This window comes from Esox lucius, chromosome 16 (assembly GCF_011004845.1).
Source record: "Esox lucius isolate fEsoLuc1 chromosome 16, fEsoLuc1.pri, whole genome shotgun sequence".
Taxonomy (NCBI): domain Eukaryota; kingdom Metazoa; phylum Chordata; class Actinopteri; order Esociformes; family Esocidae; genus Esox; species Esox lucius.
The window spans coordinates 6551944-6567605 of NC_047584.1; the positions used below are offsets into that span (position 1 = coordinate 6551944).

General features: G+C 40.3%; 1 protein-coding gene and 1 non-coding gene across 6 annotated transcripts; both read left to right on the forward strand.

Moving 5' to 3' along the window:
- The first annotated feature begins 138 nt into the window (after positions 1-138).
- trnas-cga lies at positions 139-220 on the forward strand. Its single transcript has one exon. It is a non-coding gene; the product is annotated as a tRNA-Ser (tRNA).
- A 685-nt stretch (positions 221-905) lies between these two features.
- nabp1a (nucleic acid binding protein 1a) lies at positions 906-14943 on the forward strand. Of its 5 annotated transcripts, none has more exons than XM_010898060.5 (8): positions 906-2063; positions 2358-2496; positions 2734-2805; positions 3421-3505; positions 5142-5205; positions 6721-6766; positions 7317-7447; positions 13706-13791. In XM_010898060.5, exons 1-7 carry the CDS (start codon positions 1970-1972, stop codon positions 7411-7413), a joined length of 597 nt encoding a protein of 198 aa, XP_010896362.1. In that variant the 5' UTR covers positions 906-1969; the 3' UTR covers positions 7414-7447; positions 13706-13791. The 5 variants fall into 5 exon arrangements, with proteins under 5 accessions (XP_010896362.1, XP_010896363.1, XP_010896364.1 ...); XM_010898061.5 differs by having other exon boundaries at positions 5142-5187; XM_010898062.4 differs by having other exon boundaries at positions 909-2063; positions 7386-7447.
- The last annotated feature ends 719 nt before the right edge of the window (positions 14944-15662 follow it).

Consider the following 15662-nt stretch of genomic DNA (forward strand, 5'->3'; position numbering starts at 1 on the left):
AAGATCATTAACTGCGGGTTAAGCAATAAAATGGTAAGACTTGCAAAATAAATAAAAGAAAATCCTGATATTCAAATATTCAAGTGCAAGTGAAAATGTTAAGCATTATGTAGTAACAATTTCCAAATAAGTCGTGGAGTCACGGTGGCCGAGAGGTTAAGGCGTTGGACTCGAAATCCAATGGGGTTTCCCCGCACAGGTTCGAATCCTGTTCGTGACGAAACGTTTTGTAGTTGAAATACGAGTAACTGGCCGCGGCCAACCATTAATTTCAGTTTAGCCTGTAAAATAAAACGTTAACGTATTTTCAGAATAATAGCCAATGCCGATTTATGGCTTACTGTGCAAATCTGGATATCTTCTAAACCGGTTTTCGTAGCATACAAACCGATAACAACTTGATTTAGTTTTTGTATAATATAACGAACACCTTTCTTGCTTTTTAGAATTGTTATACATTGCAGTCTGGGTACTGTAATGACTAGATAATTCATGGAACGACTTCAGGAGGAAAACAACTGTGTTATAAAATCGAATGAATAACCAATAACAACAGGTACACTGAATGTATTGTTACAGTATGATGTGTATACTTGACACCACTACGTAGGAAATATTACAATGACTAGCTCGCACTGTAAAAAGAAACTACATGTGTTCTCTTTTGTTTCTTGTTTGCCTAGTCTAGACACATCCTTAGTGACGTCCTTCTGATACCATATTTTCAAAACGTCAGTTTGCCTGGACCACATTATTTTCTACGTCAGCCAAAACTAATAAGTTCTCACTTTCGTTATTTTAATTAATACAATATAAGTAACACGATGAATCGGGAGCGGGGTAATTATTTGTGGCCTTGAGACAGCATGAAAAATCCCCTCCCCTGCACCCCTTTCTAACCAGTAAAATGGAATGGTCCGGGTATATCTATTCCACCAGCGAAACACGTTGACGTAGTTGGGGCATTGTTCGAAGATCAGTAGGAAGTGTACCACCGGTTTCTAGTGTTCAAATTGCGGAATGAAGGATTTAGAAAAACACGTAGACATAATTCAGATATCATAGCTAATAGGAACTTTGGAACGACCGGCCATTTATTAGCTAAAGACACGAACGAGTTTCTGTTGCAACAAAGCTGTAACAAAGTTGGACAGCCAATGTTAGCAACTACGTTAGCTTTGTAGCGCGGTTAGTTAGCACTAGTTTATCCATCAAATACTAGAAATGAGACCGATAACGTTAACTAACTGTGTCTCATTGACAATTCAGCCAAATCTTCGTCTCAATAGAAAAGGTCAACCGTGTTTGCTTTCGAAATAGCTACGGTTGTTAATAAAACAACTATTGAACAGGCTTGTAAAAGCTCACCAGGTATTGCGAGAATAACATCCAAGAGAATAGTACAGTAACGTTAGCAGTATACTCACTCATGAGCGAAGCACGGAATTGTCAGCCGTTAGCAATTTATTGGCTAAACTGTTAGCTTTCTCGTTCATATTGTCAGTTGACCATACACGGGTGTATTCGGCAAATACATGGCACAGTAAGCCTCGGTTGTACTTAAGTTAGCTATCTTGATTCGGTTAGTTTCAGTTCATCTGAAATTGTCCTAGCAAGTAAGAGTACCGAAGCTAAGCGAAGTAGATTACAATAAAACGGGATAAATTGGCTAACGACGTTACAATATTGTATAACCCACTTTGAAAAGCGAAAGTACTGTAGCCTGCTAATATCATCAAGCTTAAGAAGCTAACGTTAGCTTGGTTAATACGTAACATCGACTCATGTGTTTCAGAGTGACAAACAGTTTTTCCTAAATAACTTTTTTTATAAATTGCAAGTAAGATATGACAGTCCCTTTATGTTGAAAACTAGCTGGCTAGTTTACTGAGCTAGTTCACCGAATGCTGCTAGCTAACGATTGTTGCATAGCTTGCTAATTTGGCACGTTCCCTACTGCATTGTAAAGATGTCGAACGCCATAAACGAAGGTCTTTTCTTGATAAAAGATGTGAAGCCTGGATCGAAAAATTTGAATATTGTTTTCATTGTTTTAGAAATAGGTAAGTTTGCGGACATAGCAATGTCGTTCCTCGTGTCATGTCCTCCCAGTCTCGCTTCCGTTTTCTTAAAGGGCCAGAGCATCCGTTAAATCGAATTAGTCCACACATGCAATCGCGATTTTAATACCTCTCCGAGTATTGCAAGCAAAATGTACTTGTGTATTTTACTTGCCTTGGTGTTTTTCAGTAAAACATGGCCACCTACCACCCCAAAGGCTATGTAGACGATTTATGTTTATTCGGTTGCATACAAGACTAACTTAACCTGCACTTTTGCTTTTTATACTTTGAAAGGACGTGTAACCAAGACGAAGGATGGGCATGAGGTGCGCTCCTGCAAGGTGGCAGATAAAAGTGGGAGCATTGCCATCTCTGTGTGGGACGAGCTGGGCAGCCTTATTCAGCCTGGGGATATTATCCGTCTGACCAGAGGGTATTGACACTTGTTAGGTTTCAGCAAAGACACCCTGCAGTGATTGTCATCTGTGGTTGTTAGTTACCCTAAATTGCACATCTGTTTTTTTCCAACCCAGCGAAAGCACAACTTAATATACCATGAGTTGAGCTGCTTGAGTTAAATCAGATATGCTTGTCTAAAACGACAATGCAGCCTAGGTGGAACTTGATGATTATCATTTGAGATCTGAAAGCAAAATCTCGGTTTCCACAGCTACGCCTCCATCTGGAAGGGCTGTCTTACTCTGTATACTGGAAGAGGTGGAGACCTGCAGAAGATCGGAGAGTGAGTGCCATCTAATAATATCACTGAGAAATTCCTGCATTTCAGTAATATTCTGCTGGCCACATTGGTTCTTCTGCTTGTAAAGCCGAAATAAGATGGAGCAGAGTGAAATTCACCTGCAAGTATTGTATGTCAGGAGTACCTGAAATTGTTAGTGTAGGAATGTTAGGCTAGGAATCATAGAAAATACAAGGATATCACGGTTTGGGTTGCAAGAATATTTGAACAACAGGTACAAGTCAGCATGCCTTTGGCTAATTTCATTCATCAAAATATTTATTTTTGTTTGCCTTTATCTGAACATGGCCAAAAGGCACCCTTGTTTCTCCCCTATAAGAACTTTTTGCACAAATGTCATGCTTTTTATAGGTGAGTACATAAGGTAAGGACCAGAGAGAATTTCTGTGATTTCAGTATACACAATATTTGTCCATATCACTTTGAAGTAGGTGTTAGACGAAAAAAATTCAAGTTGGATACCTTGAAGGTTTTACTGCTGTTCATGACAAACTGACGCTCGCAGGTACTTTAGAATAGCAATTAAATGGTCACTGTGCTAACTACTCTGGTGTAGTGTTCATGGCATTCACCAACTTAATGGTTTCCCTCCCATAGGTTTTGCATGGTGTATTCTGAAGTGCCCAACTTCAGTGAGCCAAACCCAGACCTTCTAGCCCAGAAGAACCAACAGAACAAGACGGTAAGTACTGCTACCCAGTACATAGTTTTCCTTCCCACATCAGATGCTATTAAGAAGTATCTTTACTGTACACTGTGTAATTCCTTGAACCAAATGAAGTAACAACAGTCAATGGGAACCAAAATCACCAACCAATCGAGATCTGCATTCAGTCTCATGCTAATAATCAAAGTAAACAATTTTAAATCACAGGTTGCTCCAACTTGTGTGTATTTCATCACAGTAACTCAATGTGACTCAGTAGTGTGTATGACCCCTATGTGTCGGCATGCACTCCTGAAAAACACGTGAGACCAGGCATTGTCCTGCACCAGGAGGAACCCAGGGCCCACTGCATCGGCTTAAGGTCTGACAATGGGTCTGAGGATTTTATCCCAGTATCTAACTGCAGTCAGGGTGCCGTTGGCTGGCATGTAGAGGTCTATGCGACCCTCCCAGGATATCTCCCCAGACCATCCCTGACCCACCACCAAACCGGTCATGCTGGATGATGTTGCAGGCAGCATAATGTTAACCACGGTGTCTCCATTCTGTGAAGAGAACGGGGTGTCAATGGTGGACCTGCCAAATCTGCTCTTCTCTGGCAAATGCCAATGGATCTGCATGGTGCTGGGCTCTGAGCGCTGTTCCCACTAGAGGACGTCGTACCCTCATGCCAACCTCATGGTGTCGTTTTCTGACAGTTTGGTCAAACATGCACACCAGTAGCCCGCTGGAAGTCATTTTGTAGGGCTCTGGCTGTGCTCCACCTGTTCCTCGCACAATGGAGCAGATTCCGGTCCTGCTGCTGGGTTGATGCCCTTCTACGGCCCTGTCCAGCTCTCCTTGTGTAAAGGCCCTTCTCCTGGTATCTCCTCCATGCTTGAGACTACTGGGAGACACAGCAAACCTTCTTGAATTGATGTGCCATTCTCGAGGAGCTGGACTACCGCCTCATGCTACCGGTAGTGACAAGGACATTAGCAAAACTTGAAGAGTCAGTCTGGAAGGTCAAGGAGAGCAATTGTCTATGGCTACCACTTGCAAAACCATTATTGTTCAGGGTTGTCTTGCTGTGGCCAGTGTACCTGTTGTCACTTTCATTTGCGCCAAAACAAGTGACATTGATTCACAATTGCTTATGCTTCCTAACTGGACTGCATAAGCAATCCCTGAAGTTTCATTGACTTGGTGTTATACTTTGATTACATCGTCCCTTAATCACAGAACATTCAAAAATGCATTATAGAATCAACAAATATACGAAACTTAGGCCTTCAATCTTTTTGTGATATACTCTGTAGTAACACTAACCCTATATTTCACTGTAGGATTAGAGACAATCTTCATCTAGTGTGCATGACAAAAAAACAAGTCATTGTACATATGTTTTCACGTCCACACACAATTGGTTTTATTAGGCTAGCTAGGCTATATTTTTGTTGCAGCTATGTCAGCTAAATGTACTTCAGGTGGCAAGATTACCGAAATCCCAACCTGCAACATCTGATTTCAGGCAGGTGAAATTTAACTAAGTGGTGCCAGCTCTGTTCAAGAATCATTAAGTACTTAGAATTTTAAAGAGTAAATGTAGATTTGCCCCTTCATAACTGAACAAAAAAATAAATTAATACACTTCCTACATGTGCTCCTACAGGGGAAAGCTGATCAGAGGGGGAATTCTCCACCTAATCAGAATTCAGGTACACCTGCGCAGTCAGGTAGGTGGTTATTGGCACAGCAGTTAAGATCTATCCAACACTGAAGTCCATCTGGTTTTCCCAATCTTAATCCATACCCAGTGCAGAACGCACCCCAATGCTTACCTTTATGTACCTTACAATGCGTCTCGAAAGTATTCAGATGCTTTCACTTTTTTTTCGCAGTCTGTTATGGCCTTCAATTTTAATTAGTTTACCATCAACCTACAAAATACACCATAATGACACAGGGAAATCCATGTTTTTGAAACTTGTCATGTACAGACGTATTCAGACCTTTTACCATGACATTCCAAATTGATCTCAAATGCATCCTGTCATCTTTTATCAGTAGATACTATTCGATTGTGGACAACTCCAGTTTATTGGACAAGATTTAGAAAGACCTGTTCATAAAAGGTCCCACACTTCACTATGCGTGTCTGATTAAAAACCAAGCCATGAGTTCCAAGACACATTTGTAGACCTCCAATGGAATTGTCGATGCATAGTTCTGAGGAAGGTTATTAAGTTGCTAAAGCATGTACAGGTGCTTCTCAAATAATTAGAATATCTTGGAAAAGTAAGTTTTTATTCCATAATTTAAATCAAAAAGTGACCTTCATTTATTCTAGATTCATGACGTAGTTTCAATCTTGATGATTACAACTTCAATCTTGTTTCAATCTGCATCTTAGTGATTACGGCTTACAGCTCATGGAAATCAAAAATGCATTATCTCAAAATATTAAGATAAATATTTACAATACAGACATTTCAACCTGAGAGCGCTCTATTCAGCTAATTGCCGTAGTCTTTAAAACTATAGTATTCTTACATTGAGAAGGCTGGTTTTACGGTGTCCTTCTTACAAGTGTGTGTACCTGGACTTTATTTAAAAGGTCTTTCAATAAAAATGAACCCCAAGATTGACATCACCTAAGTAAGTGGTGTGTGTTCACTAATGCGTCATAAATGGAATAAGGTTACAACAAGAGTTGGTGTAGGTTACCATGCACGTAACACGGCTGTTTAATCTAAATGTTTAGGAAAAAGGCAGCCTGAAATAACAGCCATCAATGACTAGCTCAACTAGTTTGCCTCTCTAGGTTGCTCCAAGGTCATTGTTAAAATTTGATGTATATTGTCTGCTACTAGTTTCTTGATCTTAGCAGTCTCCCTCATGTTCCATATTAGGCATGTACCAGCCCCTCATGGCTAGTAGTGTAATGGAGGGCATGTATGGTCACATTTAGATCGGGTTACACCTTTAAGCTAACTTTGAAACTTAGAACCCATAGCAGCCGTTGACGGAAGTTCTTCTTTAACCAATATCTGCCTACTTTATAAAACCTTTTACTGTATTCTGGTGGATATTGTCATTAATAAGATACCAGAAAAGTGGTGTGCTGTTAATCTAATTGTTTTTAAGCAATTTCTTTTAGGTTTCAAATTTTTTTACTCAAAATGCTAGAGTCTAAGCAACCACTACTTTTCATGTTAGAGGAGACTGTTTTCTGTGTTGTTTTGTGGTAGGGAGTTGGAAACGTCCTTGCTCTTTGAAAGCATTAATGATGTCGAGGTGAGTAACAAATTAACTGCGGGTGTGGGGGGGTGACTTGGTTCAAATTATGTTGTGTGAATAATTTTTTGATCGCAGGTGTTTACACAATGGAAGAAAACAAATTACCTTATTCCAAGTTACATTAATTTAGTGAACCACAGGGAGATTTCAACTGCTCTTGTAGGATATTTCTGGATTTCTGCAGGGTACTAACAAGAGGTTACATGAAAGCATGATTGTAACAGCTCATGAATAAAACTCGAACACTGTTCATTCCTTATTGTGTGAAGTGATTATCCCAGGTAGCTGGTCAAGATTTTTCCCACCTCTAGTTAAATGTCAACCTTTTACAGGCAGTGGAGACCGTAAGACTGCGTGAATGAAGATTTAAGTTGTTTTGCCTTAACATTACGTGAAACTGTTAACTTCCTAACGATTTGTTGGATAGGAAATCTAATTCCTTTTGAACTTAACTGGGTGTTTACAGGTAGTACCATGTGTCACAGTAGATCATAACGAAAGTCACACAATTCCACAATGTTTTACTGGCGATATGTGAATACCACAGGAGTCATTTTAAAGTTCAACATACCAGTTTTTATTCAACAACCATGAATGGGTGCCGTCTCTTCACCAGTTTTCAACAACACAAGAACCTCAACTAGGCATCTAGATGAGCTGACATTGATCAAGGAAATGGTAAATAAGACCTCCACCTTGTGCAACTTGTAGTTGGCTGTCCAACTCGCATTTACACTTCTGCAGCCTGTCTGGAAATGCTTCTGCCCCAACCTGGTGTCTGGATTAATTTAATAGTGTACTTACTAAGCTAATGAAGACATTTCTTGGCAAGAGGAAAACAATATGGCAAGAGGATGTCTGCCCCTCGTTATCTAGGTTCTGATTTTAACAATTAAAATGACTGACTAGCTCAAAGAAATCATTATGTTGGCAAATTTCACACTGATATATTATCACTGTGGATGGGTCGTTTGTGTTGTCTCTTTAAAGAGTAATTCAAACAGGCAAACAGCTTTACAGTTTCCAGTCATTCTGCATTATAATCTGAGTGTGAAATGGCTAACTATTTAGAATTTTATTGGTTTATGGTTCTACATATATCTTTTCTGCTAACAATGCCTTACTCTACCCATGGAATTCTGTCTGAACCAGTCTTTCCCCACAATTGGTATTTTCTGCCTATGAGGTAATTCTGTTTGAGTCATATCAACCAAGTTGTTCATGTCAGTTCAACATAAATACACCAAGTACAGAGATGAGAACTTACATGTCTGACTCATTTCACCCAAATGACTGTTTAGAAACCAATTATCTTAAAATGAACATTTACTAATAACAAAGCAGACTGACTAATAGTATTCATAGTGACCTTTCATTGTACAGCCTAGGAGCCCAGAATTAACATTCTTTAAATGTTCCTAATAAAACTAATATAAAATGAATGTACGTCCACTCAGATATTTACTTTGCTGAGTTAATGAGATGCTTAGTACTGACCAAAAATGGCCTGAGTTTCATGGCTTAGCAAATGCTGTCATACACACCTTTAAATCTCTAACACTATGTTCCATTTAGATTGGATTCAACTTTCATTGTACAGGAATGTTTTTATTGCTGTGAAATTTAACTTGAACGATGGTGGCCCTACTGCAGTGTTGGCATTGAGATAAAGGATATGCTGTGTAGTCAGTTACTGTCTATTTTAATATTGTATGCGCCATACTTTTGTGAGGAAATGTTATAATTCCTTAGCTATTTCCTAGGTTAAAGAAATTAGGCTATTTCAGTAAATATCTATTAATTCCGAGCTAAATATTTTAAAGTTGCATCAACAAAAAATAAGTGCCAATTTTCTATATTTTGTTTAAATTCAGCCTTGTACAGTATGCTGTAAGATTTTTTTTACCAGCAACATGCCAGAACTGGGTCATGCAAATAGACATGACAAGTCTTTGAACTAGTCTAAGTTGCTATTATGTTGCTGAAGCATGCTTATTTAAGTAAAAAGCCTATGTCCATGTATATTGGATTGCATATAAGTATTCACACTCCCTTTCAACATTTCATGACTTTTTGTTACAGTGGTTAAAATTGATTTTCTGCGTTTTGAGTTATGCAATGTTCTATGAAGGTGAAAACATTGTGACCCATTTCTAGAAAGCTTTAAATTTCACATTTTATGATGATTTGTATAATTGTTATAAAAGGTTTAGGCAAGTCTCCATTAGTTCTACAGTCAAATCAAATGAGCATGGGCTCTGAAATAAGTTTACATATTAAATGGCTATTCCTTTATCTGTTCCCCAAACAAATAAAGATTAGATTCAACTTTGTCCTTGAACAGTACAAGTACATCGAAATGCAGTTAGCATCTAAACAGAATTGCAAAGAAGAGGGCAGGATGTTTGCGAGTGTACGGTATAGTGTGTTACAAGTGGAATGTATAGATGTGCAATGAGGGCAAATACAGTGCAAATGGCAATTCTAAATGAGCAATGGCAAATAGGGGAGAACAGAATATTTACAAGTTTTAGCTAGAGGTATGTGCAAGTGGGAAATTAGGTTTTGCTATGATGCAAATGCATGTACTAATGGCAATTTTAAATGAGCAGTGCAGGCATGTTGAAGATGCAAGGTGGCATGTGCCACTGAAATGCAGGTATCACAGCAATGTGGTTCTCAAGGTAGGCACATTTAACAACTGAACTTTGCAAGGCAGTGTCAATCCCGTAGTACAAAGATGTAACAATAAGGACCCCGAGAGGCAGTACTAAGCGGTGGGGGGGGGGGGGGGGGTTAGTGATGGGTCACAGATTTTAGTAGGTCTACGATGGCTAGGACCAGGGCACCAGTGATGTGCTTGGTGGTTTTCAACATTGTAGGACCTTCTGGTCGGCCTCGGAGCAACTACCAAACTACACTTTGGCACAGTTAGTCATAATGCTCTCGATTGTGCAGTAGTAGTTCATAAGGATATGGGAAATATATGTAAGGTTCATCTGTAAAATGTTGATTTTTTTTATGCATGGTAGTGTATCATGGAATTTATTGCTTGACAAGCTAAGGCTGTTACATTTATTTCAATTTTAAGTGTTGAAATGCGGTTAAACTCTTAGATGAAAACATGTCAGTCTGCTTTACACCAATACTGGGAGAGAAATTCACTTTTCAGCAGGACAACCAATAACACAAAGCTGATGTTCACTGGTGTACCAACAATAGTTTTTAGTTTGAAAAACTATGGCAATCCTTAAATTGCTGTCTCAGTGATCCTCAACACTGACAATGCCTGAAGGATTTTGAAAACAGCATTGCACACTCCGGATGTGCAAAGCTTTTCATGAGCAACCCAAGAACTCAGACGTAGTCACTGCCAAAGGTGTTTCTAATTTGTTTTGTCATGTTATCTTATGAAAGCAGATTTTGTTCATTGATTTTACAAAGGTTTCTTCCACTTTGATATTACAAGATTGAGTGGATTTCACACTAACGCAATTGTATAAATCCAGTTAATCAGTACTTAATTTATTATTGCATAAAAACTTTGTGTAATCCACTGTAGCAATAGAATTAATCTCACCCTCCTTTGGGACATTGCTATTTAGTTTTTGTAAATCAGGCACAGTATAATAAAGTTACTCCCTTTGAATGGAATGTTTTGCATGCAAAGCCATGTTGGAGCCAACATTCAGTGTTTTATATTGGCAGCACATGATTGTGCCACAATAGACAAGTGCAGCACCTAAACAAAATTAACTAGCGGGAAACAAAGGCACTTAAATCACATCCTAATGTTATTGGGAGTGGATCCATTTAATTAAAACCCATCGTTCTGCATGTGAGGCCTATGGTAAAGCCAATATTTGATGGGTTAGGGTTACGTAAACAAAGTAATGGCCTTTGATGTGGTTAAAACCTGTAATAGCTGGCAACCTTTCTCTAGTACAGTATCAACAAGTAACCCAGCTGTTAAAATCTTTATTATTCCTATTAAACAAATGATTATATTTTGTAACTAGATTTTATTTGGGTAGGCATAAATCTATATATGCATTTAGCATTGTCTATCACATCCTCTTCTGTCTACATATGATGCTGTCAGAAGGACTTGGTTATCCTTCATTTTTAACTTTGGTTTTGCTTTTGCCAAAATTGGTATACAAAGAGTCATTTAAAATGTATGCCAGTAGTCAGCTCCTCGACCAGCTCATACCTTGTGCTACTTTTAACAATAGGCCCTCTACCACTGCTACGTAAGTATTGGGACAGTAAAGTCAAAAGGACTATTTTGCTGTACACTGAAAGAATATTAAAAGATGAATGAGGCAGAAGTACAGAATGTCAACTTTATTTCTGTTTCAAAGCTTATGTTTTACCAACTAACAATAAAAACCCTTTCAAAATGGGAGTGCCCCCCATTTTATGTGGGCCTAAGGGGACATTTGACTCAGGTTTTTCTCATTGATCAGGTGTTTCCTGTTCCTACTGATTGTTGACACGAGCTGTGAATGTTTAGGTTTGGTCCTTTGCTTTCGCCTTTGGATTCTGCATTTTGTGTCAGTAGGTATAATCCAACATAAAAAGGGGACTGTCTATGAAAGGGAAGCAAGACATTTGGATGCCAAATGAAAAGCGGAACTCACTTAGAACCATAGCACAAAATTTGGGCACAGCCAAATCAAGGTTAGGATGTCCTGAAAAAGAAACCACTGCTGTCCTTGGCAATTTATGACAGCAGTTTGACAGAAGAGTGACCAGAGCTATGAGAAACAACTATATAGTGTCAGTAAAATCAACAACTTTCAGAATGCTGGGTTGAAATCATCTGTAGAAGTCTTCCTCTGCAGAATTATAAAGTCTACACCGCAAGATCCAAATTTGTAATCAGCAGCAAAAACAGAAAGGCCAGTTTAGAATTTGCTAAAAAGTACAGAGATCAGCCAGTATAGTTTTGGAACAGGTTTTAAGGACAGATGAGAAGTGATGTAAAGTAAAAGTGTGGGGGAGAAGAAAAGGATACGACATCTGTGATGCATGGTAACTGGCATGGCTGACTAGAACGGGTTCACTCTTTATTGAAGACGTAAAACATCTTGGCCACCAATGTAGAAGAAAATGCCTCATTGGGCGGTGCTTCACAATGCAGCAAGACAATGACTGAAAATGCACATCTAATACTACCAGTGATTTCAGTAGTGAGCAGTGTTATCAACTGAGTCTTTTAGTTAAAATCAGATTGAACATGCGTATTATTTACTGGAAAGGAAATTGAAGTCAGAAACGCCACAGGACCAGCAACAGTTTAAAATGGCTGCTGTAAAGGCTTGGCAAAGCTTCTGAAAGGATGACACCAAAAGTTTGGTGATGTCAATCCATTGCAGACTCACTGCTGTTATTGCATTTGAGGGATCTGCAATTAAATTCTAGCTTTTCTACTCTTATTTCCATCCATCATCTTCCACTTATCCGGGGCCGGGTCGCGGGGGCAGCAGTCTAAGCAGGGATGCCCAGACTTCCCTCTCCCCAGACACTTCCTCTAGCTCTTCCGGGGGGACACCGAGGCATTCCCAGGCCAGCCGGGAGACATAGTCCCTCCAGCGTGTCCTAGGTCTTCCCCGGGGTCTCCTCCCGGTGGGACAGGACCGGAACACCTTCCCAGGAAGGTGTTCCGGAGGCATTCGAAACAGATGCCCAAGCCACCTCAGCTGACCCCTCTCGATGTGGAGGAGCAGCGGCTCTACTCTGAGCTCCTCCCGGGTGACCGAGCTTCTCACCCTATCTCTAAGGGATCGCCCAGCCAGACCCCTAGATACTTAAACTCCTCCACTTGAGGCAGGCACTCTCCACCAACCTGAAGGGGGCAAGCCACCCTTTTCCGACTGAGGACTATGGCCTCGGATTTGGAGGTACTGGTTTTCATCCCCACCGCTTCACACTCTGCTGCAAACCGTCCCAGTGCATGCTGAAGGTCCTGGTTAGAAGGGGCCAACACGACAACATCATCCACAAAGAGCAGAGACGAAATTGTGTGGTCCCCAAACCTGACACCCTCCGGCCCCTGGCTGCGCCTAGAAATTCTGTCCATAAAAATTACGAACAGAACCGGCGACAAAGGGCAGCCCTGCCGGAGTCCAACATGCACTGGGAACAAGTCTGACTTACTGCCGGCAATGCGGACCAAGCTCCTGCTTCGGTCGTACAAGGACCTGACAGCCCTTAGCAAAGGACCCAGGACCCCATATTCCCGAAGCACTCTCCACAGGATGCCGCAAGGGACACAGTCGAATGCCTTCTCCAAATCCACAAAACTCATGTGGGTTGGTTGGGCAAACTCCCATGAACCCTCCAACACCCCGTAGAGGGTATAGAGCTGGTCCAGTGTTCCACGGCCCGGACGAAAACCACACTGTTCCTCCTGAATCCGAGGTTCTACTATCGGCCGTATTCTCCTCTCCAGAACCCTGGCATAGACTTTCCCGGGGAGATGGAACTCACATGGTGGGATGGAACTAAACATTTTCTGTTATCCTTAGTTGGTAAAACCTTTGTGTTGCAACAGAAATAAATAAATGGGGACAGTCCATACTTATGTCTCAAATGCATCTTGTAATAATTTTCTTATGCCTTTAATGTGCAGCAATATATTAATTTTGACTTTACTGGCACAATACCAACAGAGGGCACTGTATTTGTATATTGAACTGGAATGTTTTTGTTGCTTCCTGAGTCAGTCTTTGAGCACAGTACAAGGTACATGCATTGTGTAATTTGGTTCAGCTGTTGTCATATGAAAATGTCCATTTATGGTTGTCTGCTATATTTAGTGTGATAAGAGTTCAAGCTGCCAAATTGAAAATGTTTTCCCACAATGGGATCCACATAATTTATCTTGACTGCTGTTCTTCACATTCTCACCAAACCCTTATCCTTTCGCAGGTAATGGTGCCCCGGTACCATTTTCCAGTACCAACAACTCTCCAGCTGCCCCTCGTGACCCCGCTTTTGGGGGCGTGGGAAGGACCAATGGCCGTTCCCTTGGCAACAGTGCCCCTCCAGTGTCTATCGGGGGAGCCCCCAGTGCCCCTAAGCCTTCGGTCACCATTAGCAATGGCAGGGACCCCAGACGGGCCAAGAGATAAAACTGGCATTAGGGGAACCTTTCCCTTTACTTACGCTGAACCCGCCTCTTCCCCCTCTCATACATTCATCGTTTAACGAGACAGACTTTTTGAAAAATACATGTTTCTGTGTGCCACTTATGTACAGTAGCTTAACCCAGACAACATTGTTGTTCTCTAGTTGAGCTGATGTATTTTGGTTGTGCCATCGGTTGCATAAAGCACCTCACCGAATTATTCTGAACAGAAAATGAACACAGTAGCAGACGTGAAAACTGTGCATATGAAGTATGTTCAACCTTCCACCATTGCCATGCCAATTCTGTGCCAGTGTTGACACTTCTCGTGGTGCCTCCCTCCCCCATTTTGTTGGCTGAAACTATACACCCTACTTGAACACTAGATGCACTTTCTTCTATTTAAGTTATAGTGAAAATCATTGCTGTCATTTAATTCAGGAACTGACTACTGCGGATGGGGTGATCCTTAAGCAGAAAAATGGCTTTTTGGACAGAGTGAATTCTCTTGAAGAACCCTCTCAAAAGGCTGATTCAAGCCATTCTCAACCAAAATGTAATCAAAGTGACTGTGTGAAAGGGAAGGTGATAGATTTTTTTTAACTGTTAGACTTACAGTAGAAGATAACGGATAAATCATTATCAGAATGAGTTTTCCAGTTGTGAGCAATACATTTGTTAGGTGGGACCACTAAGAACTACTGGCAAGGGAGTCACCAAATTAAATTTAACAACTTTTTTGTTTTCCAGTTTGTGTATAAAATCTGATACAGCACAGCTAGTGAGGTGGTGAATGAGTGTGTTTTCACCATGTACCTTATGCTGTCAAATGTAAGTTATAAATGGTGGTTCTAAAGAACAGTGGACAGAACCTGGTATTTTGGATGTTATGAGGTTAAAGCTGGCCATAAGGCTAATACCCAGTGGTTTTCTATGTTTATTAGTCACATGCAAAGGATACATAAGGCAAACAATACAATTCTTACTTGCTGGTTCCTGCTCGATAATGCTAGAGAAATAAATCACTTTACTTAAAGTATTCAGTATTAGCCTAGGATGTAATATTTACCTTGCATGGCTACTCTGGAATAGCTACCCAGACATTAAACCTAACCCAGGACCAAAAAGAATTCTCATTTAAATTAATGAATAGGCTTAATATGTGCCCTTGAAACTAGTGATGGCCATTCGAGGCTTCATTAGAGTTATTTCAGCAGCAGGATATTATGCTGACAGCACTCAGATTTTCTTTATCACAATAAAAGCCACCATTGATATTTATGAGGCAATATAGTTACCAGTCTAGTCTGTGAAAAAGAACAGACAAGAATAACATTAGAACGGGCATTAAACGTAAAATGTACAGACTACATTAAATATTTTGCCATGTATATTTCAATGATGACTATTATTTTGAAGAAGAAAATCTGAGTTAGCGATGCTAGCATAATATCCTGCTGCTAGGAGAACGGTAAAGAAGCCTCGAATGGCCATCACTGCTTGAAGTAGGTCCATCTGAAACACTTAAGTTGAAACACATTGAATAACCTCCGGAAGTCACCCACCGCCCACAGTAAAAAAAAAAAAAAACATGTTAAAAGATCCATGTCATTGTGATTATCTATTTCTTTAACAGCAGTATACAGCCCCCTCTAGTGTCTATACAGCCCCCTCTAGTGTCTATACACCACCAAGACTTTAACATTCCTTACTGGGGCCATTTTGGCAGCTGCTAAGCTGTGCTTTTCTCAGTCATCT